This window comes from Arachis hypogaea, chromosome 19, assembly GCF_003086295.3.
Source record: "Arachis hypogaea cultivar Tifrunner chromosome 19, arahy.Tifrunner.gnm2.J5K5, whole genome shotgun sequence".
NCBI classification, from domain to species: Eukaryota; Viridiplantae; Streptophyta; class Magnoliopsida; order Fabales; family Fabaceae; genus Arachis; species Arachis hypogaea.
In genome coordinates, this window is record NC_092054.1 from 2,471,434 (window position 1) to 2,491,545 (window position 20,112).

Below are 20,112 nucleotides of genomic sequence, written 5' to 3' on the forward strand. Positions count from 1 at the left end.
AATTCATATCATTATCTAGAAAATAGTATATAGATCTACAAATAGTACATAGGAATACACAAAAATACACGGACAACAAGCATGAAAGAATTTTTTTAATTATAAAAAAAAAAAAAAAAAAAAGTCATATTTAACAATGGACCATTGTTATCGTCTTTAAAAATACATAGGTACACTGGATAAGCCATATTTAACAAGGATTTTTTAATTATAAATTAAAAAATAATTATTTCCCAAAAATAATAAGAATTGTTATCCTGGGTATTTTTGTGTACTCTTATGTATTCTGGAAATGATGATAATGGTTATCATTGTTAACTTTCTAATCTGATATATTTGAAGTGAATTATTTTTGGAAAATAATTATTTTTTTAATTTATAATTAATTTTTTTGGTTAAATATGACTTATTTTGGTGTACGGTGTACCTATGTATTTTTAGAGACGATAACAATAGTTGTCATTGTTAAATATGGCTTATTTTTTTATTTATAATTAAAAAAATTCTTGAAGAAGTCATGCTTGTTGTATAGTGTATTTTTGTGTATTCTTATATATTATTTGTAGATCTATATATTATTTTTTAGACAATAATATGGATTAAAAGTACGTTTTCAAAAAAACTTTAAGAGTGGAATTTATAAAATTTATAGAATTCGTCAGAGTCATTAAAGTCAAAAAATAATGTTTGGAGAAATATGAATTTTTTTTATTTTATTATTAAAAAAATCTGAATTTTTATTTATATAAATATACATATTATCCAAATAAATCTTCCTACTTCCTACTTACATGCGAAGCTTCGCAACTCTTCCCATTCACTAATATCTATATCTAATAAATAAGAATAAATAGAGCTCTTCATATTTAATGGTCAACATTTCTGTTTTATTATTCGTCACCTCCTATTCTGTCTTCTCTTCTTTTCTCTTTTCTATTTCTAACAAAAAAAAGAATAACAGTTATGGCTTCGATTTTACAGGGTATTGTACTCACAACCGTCATACTTGTTTCAGGCACAGTTCTTTATCTTGCTTATAGTTATAATAATAAGTGTTCTCCATCATCGTTCCGAGTTCCACATGATCACAATTCAAATAACAGTCCCACTAAACAGTTTTCACGCTCTTGCTTGTATTCAGGTAACTAAAAACCCACTTACATCTTTCAGCTCTCTTGTGTTTTTTAATTTTTTATATTTACTCTGTTATTCGTCACTCATGACTATTTAATACTTTATAAAAATTGTATATTATTGAATGTAATTGTTATTAGATATATTAAATTTTAGATAAAAATTTAAATATAGTCCTCGTAAAATTAATAATTGAAAATAATTAGATAATTTGACATTTTTAATTAAACTGCATCTAATAATTTTTTATTATTAACTTAATATACATTTGAGTTTCAACCTAAATTTTAAACCAATTTATAATAGTCGAGTAATCAACTTATTTTTTTCGCTTAAAAAAATGTGAAAATTTTAAATTTTATCTGCTTACCTGAATTTTAATTTATTTCATGATTTTTAGGGGAGAAAAAAAGGAATAAGAAGAAGAGGGTAAAGTTTGCAGAGAATGTGATGGTGAAGGAAATAAGAGAAGAAAAGAAAGAAGAAGAACAAAGGAAAAAGCAAAACAGAGAAAGAAGCAAAAATTGCATGAACCAAACAAAGAAAATGCCAGCAAACAGAATCGCTCTGTATAACGGGATTATGAGAGATCGAGGCAACAGAATTGCTTGTTGACTTGTTGTTAATGATTCTTATACAATTTTCCTTTAGATTTTCTTGTTTGATCATACCTTAATATTGAAAAGTTTAGGGGGTTAGATCAAAGATGTAGTTGTAGAAGGTGGAAACTTGCATACTGTTCTTTATTATCAATTTTATAAAAAAATAACTGCATGCGAGTCTTTGCAAACACCAAAATAGTTTTTTACATCAATAGCAGAAAATTAAAGGTCTTTGTAAATTCAGTGTTGAATTTTGATCAACTGTGTTAATGATATTGTGCTGTAAATCAGTGAGATTGGCTCTGTTTTTTTTTATATATATATAATTTAAAAAATGGAACGTATTTTTTTATAAGAACGTTGCTCATTTAAATAAAGTAATATATTAAAAATCAATGTATGTAAAGTTGTAATCTTAATTTATCATGCACTACATCAATATTAAAATTTAATTATTAGAGATATTATATGTATAAAAATATGTATTTTATATTTTAAAAATTATTTTATTATATTATTGTAAATATATTTGATTATTTATTCATTATGGTAGAATTAAAAAAATATATGAATTAATGTGTATAAATATATAATAATTAATTTAACAATTGATTTTATAATGTACTTAAACTTAATTTATGCCTAAAACTCTAAATATATTTATTTTTTAAGATCTTTTAGGAAGAAGAAAAATAGAAAATATTTAGGGCGTGGTTGTGGTTGTAGATACATGATTTACCCGTTCAATTAATGGTTTCTTCATGAGTTTTTAAGATTGTGTATTCTTTATTAAAAAAATATTATTAAATTTTAATGTATCATAAATGTGAAAAATCTTATACACTGCATTCTTATTAGTGATATACTGAGCATTTAATGTATTCAAATATATAGTGTCAATTACAATTTTTTTAGTGTATTATCTTTATTTCTTCCATGAGAAAATTATTAATAACATTTGTGATTAAATATAAATGATTAATTATCAAAAGAGAAGTTTGACCTCATAAAAAATGTCTATAATGAAATTTCCTTTAAGATTTTTTCTATTCATGGCACCATAATGAAAGAGATACTCATTTTTATAATCACATAATATGCATAAACAAGTTGGACTTAATTTATATGAAACCAAACCAAAATATTAATACTTTACATCATAGTAAAACATATAAAAAAACAAGCTATTAATTAGATTTTTTTTACCAAAGATATGAGACTCGAACCCGTAACCTCTTAATTGAGTATAGGGAGATCATGCCATTTGAGCTATTACTCATTGACTAAATATCAATTAGATTGATATACTAATATAATATTTACACATTAAAACATACAATATTCCCAAGAGAATTGTTTCTTATTTACTCTTGAAACCATTACTCCATAATTGAACAAAATGAATACAATATAACTGTTTTTCTAAAAATTTTGTGAGATTTCAAATGTAAAATTTTATTGCCTCTATACAAAAAATTGTAATTGAATCAAATATAGGGAGATAATTTTAGTTGTCACTCACATTGGACGAACAACAAATTGCACCAAAATCAATATTAAAAAAAGTAACACTTGCATCCTAAATACTTAAACAATATACCATTCCATTGCATTCATTAACACTACCAAGCATATTAACATGATACCTGAATTCACATGTTAATGTGGTGAAGAATGAGCAGCATGCAATGCAAATAAAACATGGACCATAAAACTAGTTTGGATGAATTGATTTGTCAGAGCTTGAATCTTGAGCACAGGAAAATTCGGGTGGTTTGGACATATGAGAAGAAGACCAATAGAACATCCAGTGAAGATGGTAGATGAGATGAAAGATGAAGTGAAATATAAAAGAATACCTAAAAAGATCATCATTGAGATTGTCAAACGAAATCTACACGTAAACGATTATTGTTGTATTCATTTATAAAATGTGCTTTAAAAAAATATTAACATTTTTTATAGGATATGTTTTGATTTTTTTTATTTAATGTAAGAGGTTATATATTCTCTTTTGTCTTTTAACTTTGTCATTTTTTTTTCAAAAAAATTATTATCAATTTTTTATATAGTCTTTCTTTTATATTTCTTTTAAAATGTTTTCAAAAGTTAACATTATATATTTTTTTAAAGTGGTCCAATTTTATAAGAATAAAAAAAAATTATGTATGAAAACTACAAAGTCAAGATATATAAACATTATTGTCCTTTTCCCTTCATTGTTTAAACTTTAAATATGAGAAGATATGAATCATACTTTTCTGCATATGTTGAGTACAATATCTCATATTTGAGGCTTAATATTCAATAACATCCTAATTATACCTTGTCAAAAAATAAGGGGAGAGGGGCTAGGAAATAGTCCATTTAATCTCACCATAAACTTGGTAAATTCATTGCATATTTAATTATGTTTTTAAATGCTTATTTAATATGGTACCATGGAAACCCTGTGAGGCTTACATGCATTGCTCGTCAAGGATGCCAATATATCTATAGTAGAGATAATAATCTATAAAATTAATGTATTAACTATTAAGCCACACATTAAACCCATTCCATGAATTTTCTCAAGAATGGTAATGTAATGACATTTGATGAAAAGTTTGCAAGAAAAAAAAAATCAAATATTAAATTCATATATTATATCGTCACTTCATCAAAATTTTATATATATATAACACCTTTGATTAATTTGTATCTGTGTTTATATGAGTTCACAATGTTGGGAGGTCCATCATAAAAATCTAAATTCCAAATATCCCATGACCACATTATACTTCTAGAACAACGAGAGTAATTAAGCTGTACCGCCTAAGCTATACCGCCTATACGCATACACACAAATGACAAGAGTATTTAGTGTACTCTCTTTATTAGTGTACTTTCTGTTATTCATCACCTCCTATTCTATCTTCTCTTTTCTTCTTTTATGTTCTTTTCTTCTCTATTCCTAACAAAATAAGAACAGTAGTTATGGCTTCGATTTCACAGGGTATTATAGTCACAGCAGTCATACTTGTTTCAAGCACAGTTCTTTATTTTGCTTATAGTTACAATAATAAATGTTCTCCATCATCGTTCCAAATTCCACGTGATCATAGTTCAAATAACCCCACCAAACAATTTCTACGCTCTTGCTTATACTCAGGTAACTAAAAACTCACTTACATCATTGCTCTTTCTCTTGTATTTTTTAATTTTTTATATTTACTCCATTATTCGTCACCCATGATTATTTGTTACTTTATAAAATTTGTATATTATTGAATGTAATTGTGATTAGATATATTAAATTTTGGGTAAAAATTTAAGTATAATTTTCGTGAAATTAATACCCGAAAACAATCAGATAATTTGAGATATTTAATTAAATTGTTATCTAACAATTTTTGAGTATTAACTTCGTGTGTATTTGAGTTTTAATCTAAATTTTGAACCAATTTTATAATAGTCTAGTGAACAACTTATTTTTTCGCTTGAGTAAATGTCCAAGATTTGAATTTTGTGTGCTTTGACCTGAATTTTAATTTATTTTATGATTTTTAGGGGAGAAAAAAAAGAATAAGAAGAAGAGGGTGAAATTTGCAGAGAATGTGATGGTGAAAGAAATAAGTGAAGAAAATAAAGAAGAAGAACAAAAGAAGAAGCAAAACAGCAGAATAAGAAATTGCATAAACGAAACAAAGGAGATGCCAGCGAACAGAATCGCTCTGTATAACGGGATTATGAGAGATCGAGGCAATAGAATTGCTCGTTGTCACTGATTCTTATACAATTTTCCTTTAGATTTTCGTTGTTTGATGATATTTTAATGTTAAAAGGTTTAGTTGGTTAGATCAAAGATATAGTTGTAGAAGGTAGAACCTTGCATGCAGTTATCTCTTGAGTATCATTAGACATTAGATAATAATTTAGTATTATTTAACTATTTTTGATTATCAACTTTACAAAAAAATAAGTGTATGTAAATCTTCTCAAATTCACTAAAATAGTTTCTCACATCAATAGCAGAAAATCAAAAGTCTTTGTAAATTCAATGTTGAATTTTTATCAACTGTGTTAATGATATTTTGTTATAAATTAGTGAAATTGGCTCTGTTTTCTTTATAATTTGAAAAATGGAACATATTTTCTCGTAAGAAGGTTGTTCATTTGATTTAAATAAAGTAATATATTACAAATCAATGTATGTAAACTTGTAAACTTAATCTATTATGCACTAATGAATTATAACTCAAATGACATAGTCTTTTCGTACTCATCTAAAAAGTTGTGGATTCGAGTATATATATAAAAATATGTATTTTATATTTTAAAAATTATTTTATTATATTTTTGTAAATATATTTGATTATTACGATAGATTAAAAAAATATATGAATTACTATTTTTATTTCTTCCATGAGAAAATTATTAATAACATTTATGACTAAATAGAAATGATTAATTATCAAAAGAAAATTTTGACCTCATAAAAAGATGTCTATAATGAAATTTCCTTTAAGATTTTTCTATTAATGGCACCATGAAAGAGATACTCATTTTTATAATCACATCATATGCATAAACAAGTTGGACTTAATTTATATGAAACCAAACCAAAATATTAATACTTTACATCACAGTAAAACATATAAAAAATCAAACTAAATAATTAAATATCAATTACATTGATATAATAATATAATATTTAGACATTAAAACATAAAAGATCCCCAAAATATCTAAAACCCAAGAGAATTGTTTCTTATCTGCTCTTGAAACCATTACTCCATAATTGAACAAAATGAATACAATATAATTGTTTTTTCTCAAAAACTTGTGAGATTTCAAATGTAAAATTTTATTGCCTCTAGGAAAAATTGTAATTGAATCAAATATAGGAATATATTTTTAGTTGTCACTCACATTGGAGGAACAACAAATTGCACAAAAATCAATATCAAGAAAGGAACATTCCCTAAATACTTAAACAACATACCATTCCTTTCAATTTCATTAACACTACCAAGCATATTAACATGGTACCTGAATTCACATGTTAATGTGGTGAAGAAAGAGCAGCATGCAATGCAAATAAAACATGGACCACAAAACTAATTTGGATGAATTGATTTGTCAGAGCTTGAATCTTGAGCAAAGAGAAACTCATTCAATTACTATTCTGAGCATGCTAAATTTAAAGGCACAAAACTTCTTCATGTTTTTATTAAGATAGCCCAACATATTTGACTAATTCAAGTCTTTACATATATTAGATATAAAGTACTATATTTCTTATTTGTTAATAAATTTAGTAAAAGTTCTCTTACAATAAATTTATATTCTGCACATTTAAAGACATTAAAAAAGTCACACTAAAAGATTTATTCCCTTTAGAAAATTGATTTGCATATTTTGATTATAATCAAAACCAAAGCTTAAAACAAGAGAGCTATAAATATTCCATATCTATATAAAAAAGCTTCTATTATTAAGAAAAAAATAAGATATAAATAGTAACTTTAAGTAGTATATTCTATCCATGACAGAACTATCTCTAAAATTTGCCAAGAAACAACAATAACATTGTTGTAGAAAGAAAGAAACATTTTACATTTATTAGAATAAGATAGCAACTATATTTGATTATGCAATTAAATCTCATAACAGTCAGATTAAAGTTCTAACAAGGCAAGACATCAAATGCTACATTAAGGTTATTACTCTAACATAAGAAGATTAGAATGCAAGCAATAAACTTGTTTTGAACATGGTAACAAAAGGAAACTAAGTAGTAAGGATAGGGGGAAGGTAATCTGCTTTGGCGCCAAGAATTCGCGCTTTCGTGTCTGGGAAGCATTCGAATCCCGGAAGAGTTGTGATGTGTCCCTCACTGGCAACGCTGATCGGGTACCGGAGCAGGTGGCCAGGAAGGTCATGCTCAAGTGACTCCTTAGAGAAGAGATCCCAATACTGATCAGCAACTTTGTTCACCCTGCTGATACATTCTTTGCTTTCTGGCCTCAGGAATGAGTCATGAAGCATACCAAGGTGTTCATACCACAATGCCATTCGGAAACCATGGATCTGGCCACGCGCCGGCTGCCTGGTTGCCAAGTGGTAAGGCTGGTAACCTCCCATGGCAATTTCGGAGTCCCTCGCGCCGTCCATTGATCTTTGGTTGATGTTGGCTGATCCGATAATGATGTATTCATCATCAACTATAGACAATAAGGCCAAAACAAGTAAGAAATTATGATGATAATGGTAAAAGAAAAGATAGGACTCTTAATTTGACTCACAAGGATATGTTGGAATAAACAGTTTAGTCAAATAGATCAAACTATCTAGTGATTGAATCGATATAAAAGAAATCCAATGATGTTTGCTGTTATGAGCTATGCAGGTATTTTAATTTAGACTTCAAACTCAGGTGCAGTTAACTTCATGCGAAGTTGTTAGCTGAGAGCTGTTACATGACAATTTAGTCAAATCTGTCAAATCATTTAACGACTCTCAGCTATCAAGTGCTCATGAACTTAACTGCACCTAAGTTTTCACCACTTACCAATCATCATCTTGGTATGAACATAAATCATGAAGCGGCGCGCCTTTTGGGCGTTCTCATAATCCGAACCAGGCTCTGGTTTTTGAGAAGGCTGATACTCTCCATCCTTCTTCACCTCGCGATTACCAAGGCAGAAGAATGTCAAATAGTTCCGAGGATCGTCCTCAATACCCTTGGCTTGGAGAGCCTCAGTAATGTCCTTGTACATCATCTCCATTGTCCTTCTTTGCCAGTCCAATATAGCCTGAACTGATGAACTCTCCGGCACACCTTCCGGCCACATTGGGACCACAACATACACAGCAAATCGTTCCCCGGCTTCAATCTTACTAACAATCTTAAGGGAAAGCTCCCTTGGAATTAGATGCAAAGCACCAATATCTTCAGGCTTAATATCCTCAGGCTTCCAGTTATAAGAGCTTCCAAGGAAGTACTGATTTTCGATATAGATGAAGTTCTTGGCACGGCGAATGGCATGGATATAAGCATCTTGAATACTACGGTCTATGATGTTATCCTTGCCACTAACAAGGCCTACTTTGGCAGCCTCTTCAGGACTATCAGGGAAACCGAAAGCAGCACCACCATCAATTGATCTGAATAACTGAACATTCCATGTCTCATGATCTTCAGGAAACATCACAGGGGAAGGGGGAACAATGGAATTTTCGAGCTCTCTCATATGGAGAAGTACATCCTTTCCACCTTGCCTCCTCCATCTCTGCTCAAAGTTAAACAGAACATCCCAAGCTACCGGCCCTTCGAGCCGGCAGTGGATATCATGCCAAGGCTCCCTAGGACCGCCTTTTGAGATATCAGCACCAGGAAAGTTAGGTTGATGAAAATCATCATGGTGTGCTGTGTCTAAGGTTCTGAAGAGTGAGTGGAATGCTGTATCATATCTTCCATCACAAAGATCAATACCCCCAACAAAACTCACAAGCCTTCGCATATGTGATCCTTTACCCGGCATCTCACTGTCCACAACAACAATCTTCTGGTGATGAGTAAACATGGTAGAAATTTGGAAACTCTGAACAATGCTACCTCCATCATCAGGATTTCGGGGGCATAAACAACAGTTTACTTGAGTGTTAGAGAAGAACTGTGCTGTTTCTTCATCATGAGTAGCCATCAATCCATCTTTTTTCAACAAACCAACCGATGTTCTATCGTCCCAAACAAGCATCAACACCTTAACACCTTCACTTGCCTTCTTCTTAAGAAGCTCGCCGAGTGTTGAATCTCCACCGGCCTTTGGCCTCCTAGAATCCCTTACCAAGGAAATCTCGGTATAAACAGACCAACCAGTAATGTATATCAAGTGTTTTGCATTTGTGATTGCATCAAAAATATCCTCCCAGCACCTGTGAGGCTCATAAGTCTTCCCTCCAGCAAGTGGAATCTTAGGGATAAAGTTTTCAGGCACATGAGCATCTTGATACAGAGATACCCTGCATCCTTGTCTTTGTGCAAAGAAGGTATAGGGAACTCCAGGAAACTTAGGACTCCTAATGCCTCGACCCCAGCATCGATCTTTCCTGATATCAAAATATTGCAGCCTCACATGGATCTTTGAATCACCTTGTACTGGTTTTTTGTTCACATCCAAGATTTCAACCCATTTATCAATCTCCTCACCCTGCAAGACCTCCTCCACAGGCACATATGCTCTTCCAATCAATGTCGCCCCAATAGGATTATCATCTTTCACAGTGAATATGATATTTGAAGCTGTATGGGCACAGTAAATGTGAAAAGACTCATTCCATTTTGGATTATGATCATTCAGTATTTTCCTAGTCCTTCCCACTCTTGCTTTCTCTAAATCAACAGTTGCATAGATTTTTGGAGCTCCCTTTCCAATACCAACAGTCTCCTCAATATTTTGCCTGATCTATAGTACAACAACATACACAAAATTAATCACTAAATGAATCAACAATAATGAATGAGGAAAACCAAAAAAGGAACAAAACTAAAGCAATTAAGTATTCTCTTTTCACTCTTATGCATATATATACACACTAAAGTAAACTCAAAAATAGAAAGACTCAAGTTCTAAGAAATAGATTTAGTTGAATGAATACAAGGCTATTTCATCAATGAACTAGGATTTTTTCTTTAACTAAGATCTGGTTCATAATCCTTGGATACAATTACAATTATGCTAAATGTTTAATTTCAACAAGCCTCACAAATCCATGAATCAATCACATGATTTATAATCTCAAACCTTGATTTTGTGGAGGATAAAAAAAGAAAGAAAAAATGAAAAATAAAAACCATGTTACTTTTCATCATGGACCAACCATAATTTGAAAACTATAAACCAAACACGTCCTATGATCTTACTATAAATCAACATTGTTCTGGTTTATTGTTAAAAAAAAAAGGACTTGCATAACTGCCAAAGTTCATTCCAGTTAAAATTTAAACAAAAGGATATTGAACAACTGGTTCTACTAGAACAGCATAATGAATCATAGAATCATCATCATCTTATTTTATTTATATTTTTATATATAATAAAAAATTTTGAGCTAAGATTCACTAGAACACAACCACCATCCATGGATTTTTTCAAATTCAAGAATTCTCAAATCAACAACAAAAATAGAAACAAAACAAAACATTTTCAAATCATAAACTACAGCAACTAAGAGCCCAAAATAGGATCATCTGATTCAACATGGATCCAAAAAATAAAAAATAAAAGAATGAAAATAAAACAACATTTTTAAAATAAAGAAAAATACCATGGTAAAAAGATTTCCACCCGAGGCACCACTGATCGTATCGACTTCGTAAATTGTAGCATGGAGAGTCCCATGAAGCATAATCATTGCCATCTTTTACCTACGAAAAGTTAAAAAAACAAAAACAAAAAAACAAAATCACACCATTTCCATTTTAAACCAACCACAAAAAACCATCTGAAAAAACACTTCAAATGTACCAATAAATCACGCGGGATTCGAGTGTTCAACACGAAAAGATACAAACTTTGAGGTAACAAAGAGTGTAGATGGAATTAAAAGGTTCAAAATTGAATCAACGTCACAATAATGGAGAATAAAAGGAATCGACAAACAGCTTTTGAAAACAGAGAAAAGATAAGAACTTGAACGGAGAATGCAAAAGAGAAGAAGAAAAGGATAAAAGGGTGTGTGAGAGATCCGAGAAAGGAGCAAGGAACTATGGTAATGGAGAGAGTGTGTGTGAAGAGAGAGAGAGAGAGAGTTTTTGGTGTGTAAGAGTCTCAGCTTTAAACGAAAGGCAAAGAAGAGAATCAAAACAATGGCATGCAAAATTATTAAATAAAAATAAAAATATTTAATATTTAATATTGATATTGTGTTTATTTATTATTATTTTTACAAAAACGTATCTAATCTCTTGGTAGGATTGCCAAGGAGAATCATGTCCTTGACTTGTTCCTCTTCTTTCTTCAGGTGGATTTTGTTTGCATTATGATATGGACTAAAAATAATCCGTTATTAAAATAATCAATTTCTTTATAAATATTAAATGGCATTATTATAAAAGTGTTTTTTTAAGTAAAGTCTCGTGTATAGTTATTTTTATATAAAATTAATAATTAAAAATAGTTAGATAATTTGACGTGTTTAACTAAATTATCATATAATAATTCTCAACTATCTATTCTGCACATGAATTTTTACTATATTTTTAATCATCTAGCATGTTGAATAATTTGAATTATATGAAGTGATAGGAACATAGGATATCATTGGATAATTAACACACTCATGTAATAACTAAATAAAGAGAAAAAACTCTAAACAGCCCTGACAATTATCTCGAATGATAACGAGGTTCTTAACAAAAGAAAAAATACCCAATCCAATTCCTGAGTTTTATTTTTATGGGATTGATTAGTTCCTGTGTTAATATTTTTTTTTTCATACAGACTAATCAATCCTCTAAAAATAAAATTTATGAGCCGAGTTAAATATTTTTTTTACTAAGGGCCTCGTAATTTTTTCGAGATAATTGTCAATTGTCAAGGTTCGAATTGGTATTCACTCCTAAATAAATGAAGTTGTACAATCCACTTAACTGAATTAGTAGGGTATTTCTAACTAAGACATTGAAAATATCATCTCTTCTTGACCAAAAGAAAGCAATACAAAAGGAGAAAGTTCATCATAAAAACAACTTTTGACAACAAACTTCCTAGTATTAGGAGTACAAACGAATCCACTTTGTAATGTGGTTGTAAATTGCAACTACTTTAACCCTTGATGTCAATTTTATAAAAGAAAACAAAGTGAGGAACCAAAATAAAGGATTGTTGTTGTAGAAATGTTGTGACCCATAATTGCTTCTTTATTTACTTAGCTTGTAATGTCAATGAGGTGATGATAGGATGTGACTTTGGCACTCTAACATGAGTTCTCACATTAGAAAAATGTGGCATAAAGAGCTACTCTCATTTGAGGGGCTAGTTAGAAACTTAGAATGGTTACATTGTTCGCCTCTTATTAAAATATTTCATTCTAATACTCGAGCATTTTTCAATTCATAGTGAAACAAGTTCACTCACAAACTAACCTAAGTTATCATGTTCTCACATCTCTTTTGTATGTATTCTATTATTATTAGTATTAAAAATAATTGACAATAAATGAGAGAAAATAAAATATTGATTTTTATATACAAAAAAGAAGATATACAATAAGGTGGTGCAAATATCATTTCTTATTTATAAGACTATTTTAATTTGCAAGTAACTTAGAAAGTTTGGTTCTTTTTCCACAAGAACGTGCGTTTTAGTCATGTTGACTTGGTGGTGCAACGTATAATCTTGTAAATCTTAAAAGAAAATAACATGTTCTTTTTGGCTTTAGTCCGGTAAATTATATAAAAAAAAAACAACAAAAAAAAAACTTTCAAAAGATAGTGTATTAGTTTAACAAAAAAATAGCAAAAAATATTTTTTTTTTCATAAATAATGATCAATTTATCAATTTATGTATTCAATCCAATATTTTATAAAAATATTTAGATAACTTTTTATGAAACCAATATAAAATTCAATCTCTAGATATATTTTCTGATTTTTTTTAAAAAATTTCATTCATTTTCCTTGAAATAAATCCCCCCTCCTACAAAAAAAAAAATCATTTAACATAAAATCACTAAATTTTAAAATAAAAATATCTTTTTTTTTTAAATATAACTATAAAAAATGCATCAAAATCCAATCTTTAAAATATCTTAATTTAAGAATATATATTTTTTCATATTTGATTGTTTCTATCAAACTAATACTATCTTTTAAAAATATTTTTATCGTTTTATAATTACTTTTATCATGGTATGAATTTTTCAATTGCAATTTTTTATAGTTTACAACATTTTGGTTGGATTACAACATATCTCTCCAAACTTTGGTCCAAAGAAGATGGGAACAAAAAGTAACATGATATCATAATTGCTTTCATTACCACTTCCCTTTGTGTGGATCTTCAGATGATGTGCCTTGTATAGTATGAAATGAAGGATAATGTTATGGTGAAAAGTGATGTTGAATGAAGAGTGAAAATCATGTTTTTTATAATAAGAAAAAAATAAAAAAAATTAAAGAAATAATATATAATACACACTTCTCTAAAAATTCAACAACAATCTTTCCTCTTCACCCAACTTTACCCTCCCTAAAATGAAATGTGTAAAGCTTAATTTAATGGTTGGGACTTGGGACTACTTGTAAAATCCATGGATTTAAAAGGTGAATTTCTTTAAACTTAAGATACTTGATTATATCAAAGGCAAAAACCACCAGAGTACAGTATAAAATCATGCTTCAATGTAACATTGCCAACCCATCAAGGCCTATAAAGTGGTTTATAAAAAGAAAAAGTCACTAATCTGATTTAGTTCTTAACATTAATTTTATCCACCATACTAATGAAAAGGGATGGCATCTTCTGAGACAGTATTCTTGGAGGTTTAGACCATTGACTTGGATTTGGATTCATTCATGTTAATCTTTTGAAGTTATCACCAGCAAACCCAATGCACCAATCAGAATATACTGCAAGAAAGGAAAAACAGCTTCTCATAACTCATAAAATACTATGAAAAAAAAATGCAGTTTAATTGCCAACACTTATCCATTACTATCTATGTTCTCATGTAGATTTTAAATGAAATCAAGTATATTGGAAAATGCTAGTTACCAAATAATATGCTATGCTTATTTTTGTAGAAGGTTAGAATAGTTTGAAGTGATATATAACAGAAGAATGGTACACGAGAAACGAACCTTGATGATAGGTTTCTCGGTCATAATAATCGTTACCCAACCGACATAAGGTAAGAACCTGCCATTGACATATATAAGAAAATAAGCATTGTTACAGCCATTAGATGAAATAAGCATAAATATCTTAGTTTCATACTATCTGTCAATCAAGCATGCTTTTTCATAATATTAGAAAACCGTCACACGGGTAAGCTAGGGTTAACCATTAGCATTGTGCTTCTTCATACATGATGCCGGAGGATGAAAAGTGTTTCAAATCGAGAACAAGTGTAGCTAAATTAAATGTCATACCCGACGGCTCTACCCATAATGTGGTGTCTTTGCAGCCAAAGCTGACCTTGGGCATAGAGTAGCCTGTCATCGCCATAATTGTTGTCACCTGTAATCAGCAGCAGAATACGCGACATTAGAGTAACAGATTAGTGTAAATTGCACAGATAATTAAACAACAATATGTGATATTAAATATTGGAGAAAGAGTGAAATTAGAAAAATGGAACTATAGATGGTACTCTATAAAAATCATCTACTCATGTAAAGGTTTCTACCTTTTGTGAGAATATCAACCTCGCCATCTTGCCTTTCATGAACCTACAAAATAATAGACACTCTTAAATAGGAAGATTTTAACCATCACACTACATGATAACAGAACCAAGCCGTTTATCTTTTAAGACGAAGAATTATCCTCAGAATCTTGGCAACTTTTCAAATGTTGACTAAATAACTTCTTCAATGACCATTGATCAGGAAAGAGAAGATTGATTTAATCAAATTATAATTCTTTGAAAGCAAAATCAGAGTGTGACAGACATCTTTAGGGGCAATAACATTGCAGAAACTAAGCCCCCACATGAAAAAAAAAAAACATGTTGAATTTCAATTTGTGCCCCTATGACTAACTTGATTTTGATTTCAACAATTTGAAAACTTGAATTATCATTATTTTACCAAAATTTGTCAAAGCAGATTTGGATCCTCTCATTTGAGGTCGGTATATGACTTGTCACATAAAGGGAGACTGATAAAAGTACACAACCACGTGTAAAAAATTTGGAGACCTAAGCAGTAAGCAGATATTGTGGTTCCGAACACTATTTTTTTTGTGATTATCTATCTCCTCAAAAAACAAGATGAGACCCTACCAACAGAATATCCAAACCATTTGATCTAAGAGTCACATTCAACACATCCAAGTTGATATGCATGTACCAACTGCAAAAGATAACTCCATACCTTAATTACACGGTGAACAATAGGGATCTCACGGCCCTAAAACAAGGTAAAACCAAGTAAAGTATGTAAGTCAAAAGGTATTGAGCAAAATATTAAGCAGCAGGGCATAAATATAGTAATTGCAAGAACAAAAAGATTCTAGTAATCAACTGAATGTTCATGTAAGTAAATAATTAAAATTTTCACTAAGCCAGGCATAAAGTTACATAAACGTGTGAGATAAAGGTAATAGCTAAACACTAAAATAAATTTTCAATGAAGTCTACAACACTTACCGCAACTTTGCTAAATAGGAGAATCTATTGAACATTCTCAGCAAATAACATAACATGAGCATGGATAAGGAACATTTCCATTAATTTTCCATGTACTTTTAGTAATAAACCCAATTCACGAATTATTCACCTCAAAATTTTACAAATGTACCAATCTTAACTAAATATCAGATTCCCTAAGTTCTCCAATATGATAAACTCCATTTGAAAAGAGCATGCTACCTGCCTGCCACCAACAGGGATCTATCTTATTGAAGATTGTAGCTATAAAATAAGATTTGGGAAAACAAGACATTGCTGAGTTGGAGAAATTAAGAACAACATAAACTAAGAAGCTCAGCAATGAACAAAGCCGTCTAACTGAGGAAGAACAGAGAAGTCACATACAATCACACATATAAATGTTACTGATATTGCAAACAATATATAAAGAAAAAACTGAGGAAGAACTTACATCCACATTAAACACAACAATCTCCCCTGCACGAATTGGATCTTTACTCATGTGCAAAAATAATATGTCACCCTGCATGTCAGATGTAAGACAAATATGTTAACTGAACAAAGAAAAGTATATTTGATGTGCATATATTTTTAGCAAATAGAAAAGTAAATTTATAACTAAACAGTGCGGAAATCGAATTCAGAAAAAGGTGGAACATTGCTCATTGCATATGTTTGAACTTTGAAACAGAATTGCTTATGTAACCCTACTTCCATACAATATATTAACTGACTCACCCGCTTAAATCCTGGTTCCATGCTTCCAGAAAGAACAACAACAACAGGAGATTCGCTTCCAGTTATGCACATCAATGCCTTCCATATTATCAGTGCAGATGTAACAATCATACCTGAGGCAGAAAAGGCGCATCAGTAAACAGAAGTTACTCGGATTAAGAAATAGAACAATGATCATGGTCTCAGCTTTACACCTAAACTAACATTTCACAACAACAGAATATCCCTATATACAACCAACCGATTTTCTGAATAATGTATTGACTAACCAAAGGTGACAATCATAACCATTACAACTCACAATAATCTCAGAGGAAACCATACGAATAAAAACTTCAATGGAGTAAGCTATTATTTCAGAACAAATTATTTGCAGTAAGCTATTAGTTAAAATCATCTCTGTTTGTCTCCTTTACAAAAGAATTAAGGAACACACAATTATCCACAACCCCTCTTCCAGTTCTACACTAAAAAATCAATGAATAACAAAAATCCCGAATCCACAAAAGACTCAGCTAAAACCCTCATCCAGAAATGCATTTGTTCTTATTGGAACAGTCAATTGCTAGAGGAAAAATTATCCATCCAAACAGCTAAAAGATAAGACTTTTATCCCCAAAACCCAATTTTCTGAAACTTTGGAACTGACCCACATGATTATAACTCCCAAAAAGTGCTTCAATAATTCAAAGTCCAGATTTTTTCGAGCAAAAGAATTATGGGTCAGACAGAGAAAAGAGAGTGAGACAAGAACAAACCAAGGCTAACAGCTTGAGTGAGGAGCTGACGGATCTGAATGGATTTGATGGAATCCATAGTCTCACCGATCCAACCCATTGTTTCTTTCGATTCTTCCTTGTTCTTCTGACTCAGACACACACACGAGACTGTGCAATGAAAGTGGGGGTGTGTGTTTGATTCAGCAAAATGGGGGTGTGTCTGAGTGTGTCAACCCTCTTTTCTTTCTTTCTTCTTCTTCTTCTTCTCCAAAGGCCAAAACCCGCCTTCAAATATATATTTCGCAATCTGGGTCGTTCCCATATTGCAAAGAACTCTCTTTTATTTATTTATTTTTTATGTTTTATTTATTTTATTTTAATTTAATTGGTACTCGCTCATGAGAATCATTATTGAATAATACGTAATAATTAGGCTAAACATTTTTATTACGGAAGATAAATGTATGCAATTCAATTCTGTTAGTGGTACATGTGATTTTATTTTAATACGAGAATAAGTAATCACAGGTCTGATTACTTTGTAAGTTAGATTTTCAAAATTTTTTTAATATCAAATCGGAGGGTTTGATTTTTGTTCTTAATAAATTGCATGGTTCGATTTTTATTTTCAAAAAAATCAAAAAGTCAGATTTCTATATTTTAAATAAAAAAGTTTCACATTTAAGAATAACACATTTATCATTCATAATCTTAAAAAACATTATCTTCACTCCAATATCAAAAATAATTTGCGTAATAATTAATATAGAAGTATATAATAATTAGACAAAAAAAATTCTATAAAAAACGATGACCATATCTTTTGAAAAATGATAATGTCACTTTTATTTTTCCTCACATAAATTTTTTGTATTGTATTTTATATGAATTTGTAAAAAAAAAAGTGACATTATTAAAATAAGAGTGACATTATCATCTTATTATTTTTTTATTTATAATTATATATGTTGTTTCATTTAATTTTTTAATAAAATAATTAAATTTGTTATAAAATAACAAAATATTAAATACTAAATGTGTATTATATGGTAATTGATTAATGGTTAATTTTGCATATCTATATAACATAATTGTGATTAAATAACAGTATTAAAAAGTTTGTCTTTATAATGAATTAAATTCATTATTATTTTTTTTTAAAATGAGAAACTTATAAAAGGATTGAAAAATCTTACACACACAAGTTTGGTTTTTAAAATATGAAAATACTGATAATTGTGGATTCAAAAAGTATTATAGCAAGTCAAACCCCAATTATCAATTACTATAAATGTATTACTAGAGAGTAATGAAGTAGACCAATGAAATAAAATTCTTCAATTTCTTTTTAAAAAGGGAAAAAATTGAATCATGCGGTGGCTATTTTTTTTATATACATAAATTGTTTTAGTATAAAATACGAGAATATTTAATTATTTTATTATTTTATACTATTATGATAATAGTATACATCATTGATAAATATTACAAAACATGAGTGACATTTTATAAAAATTTATAATAATATATAACACAGTTTAGATTATTTTTTAGAAATTCATCCCTAATAATTTAATATAAAAAAAAATTCTCATGCGGTGGTTATGCTGGTGAAAAAGAATATTAGGCTTTTCAGAAGTTTAGCTTGGGACAAGCACCAATGTCCCAGCAGATTTTTTTTTCCCTGAAAGAGATAATATATTACACCTAAAACCACTAAGAACATGTTTATAGCAATTAGCAGGATGTAAACCAACCACTAACCATGTCAACCCGCCTTTTTTTTAAATCAAAGATAGGAGACTCGAACCCGCAACTTCTTAATTGAGTATGAGGAGACTATGCTATTTGAGCTATAACTCATTGGCATATCAACCCGCCTTTGACATCAAACTGATCAAAGTAAAATTTATCCAGATTGTAGTCCACTTTTGGTATGATACACATTTCTACTATTTTTTAAGGTATTATTCAAAATGTAATTATAAGATTTTTTTTGTAGACACAATGCAATTATAAGATATATGAATAAATAAATAAATGCCCTTTTTGAATTTTGCCAGTTCTTTCTTTTCTACGATCGTTGTACTTTATCAATGGACTTAAAAAAGAAAATGTTTAATTAATTTAAATAAAATATTTTATCCATGGACCAACAACGTCAGAGTATTTAATTAATATTGTTAGTATATTAATAAACAGTTAAACACTAACGTGATTATTTAAACATCTTTTTATTTATTAAGTATAAATTGTAATAAATAAATTTGTAATTAGTTAAAATAGTAAACATCTTACCCTATAATAAAAAAGATTTTGACCTTGGGTTCAAATTATAAAAATTATACTCCAAATAAAAAATTGTAAAAATTATATTCACGGGCATTTTGGGAAACAAAAATGGTTGCATACCAATCTCTTGGGTATCCTATCAATCATCCTCATCTTGGTTCCCATTAGGATATTTGTGTAATTTTCCTCCTCTCTTCCTTGGCTTTTAGAAGCGTTTCTCAACCGATAAAAAAAATTCATCATCTTGGTTCACATAATATAATAC

The 20,112-nt window shown here is 29.5% G+C and overlaps 2 protein-coding genes across 2 annotated transcripts; both read right to left on the reverse strand.

Annotated features, from left to right (window-relative positions):
- Positions 1-7,268: 7,268 nt before the first annotated feature.
- LOC112776219 (phospholipase D alpha 1) lies at positions 7,269-11,381 on the reverse strand. The gene is made up of 4 exons (XM_025820283.3): positions 11,249-11,381; positions 11,049-11,148; positions 8,290-10,186; positions 7,269-7,942 (listed from the first exon to the last, which is right to left on the reverse strand). Exons 2-4 carry the CDS (start codon positions 11,139-11,141, stop codon positions 7,509-7,511), a joined length of 2,424 nt encoding a protein of 807 aa, XP_025676068.1. The 5' UTR covers positions 11,142-11,148; positions 11,249-11,381; the 3' UTR covers positions 7,269-7,508.
- A 2,671-nt stretch (positions 11,382-14,052) lies between these two features.
- LOC112776220 (uncharacterized) lies at positions 14,053-19,377 on the reverse strand. The gene is made up of 8 exons (XM_025820284.3): positions 17,595-19,377; positions 16,837-16,949; positions 16,550-16,621; positions 15,821-15,856; positions 15,133-15,175; positions 14,876-14,963; positions 14,585-14,642; positions 14,053-14,353 (listed from the first exon to the last, which is right to left on the reverse strand). The coding sequence occupies exons 1-8, from the start codon at positions 17,671-17,673 to the stop codon at positions 14,303-14,305; spliced, it is 540 nt and encodes a 179-aa protein (XP_025676069.1). The 5' UTR covers positions 17,674-19,377; the 3' UTR covers positions 14,053-14,302.
- Positions 19,378-20,112: the final 735 nt, after the last annotated feature.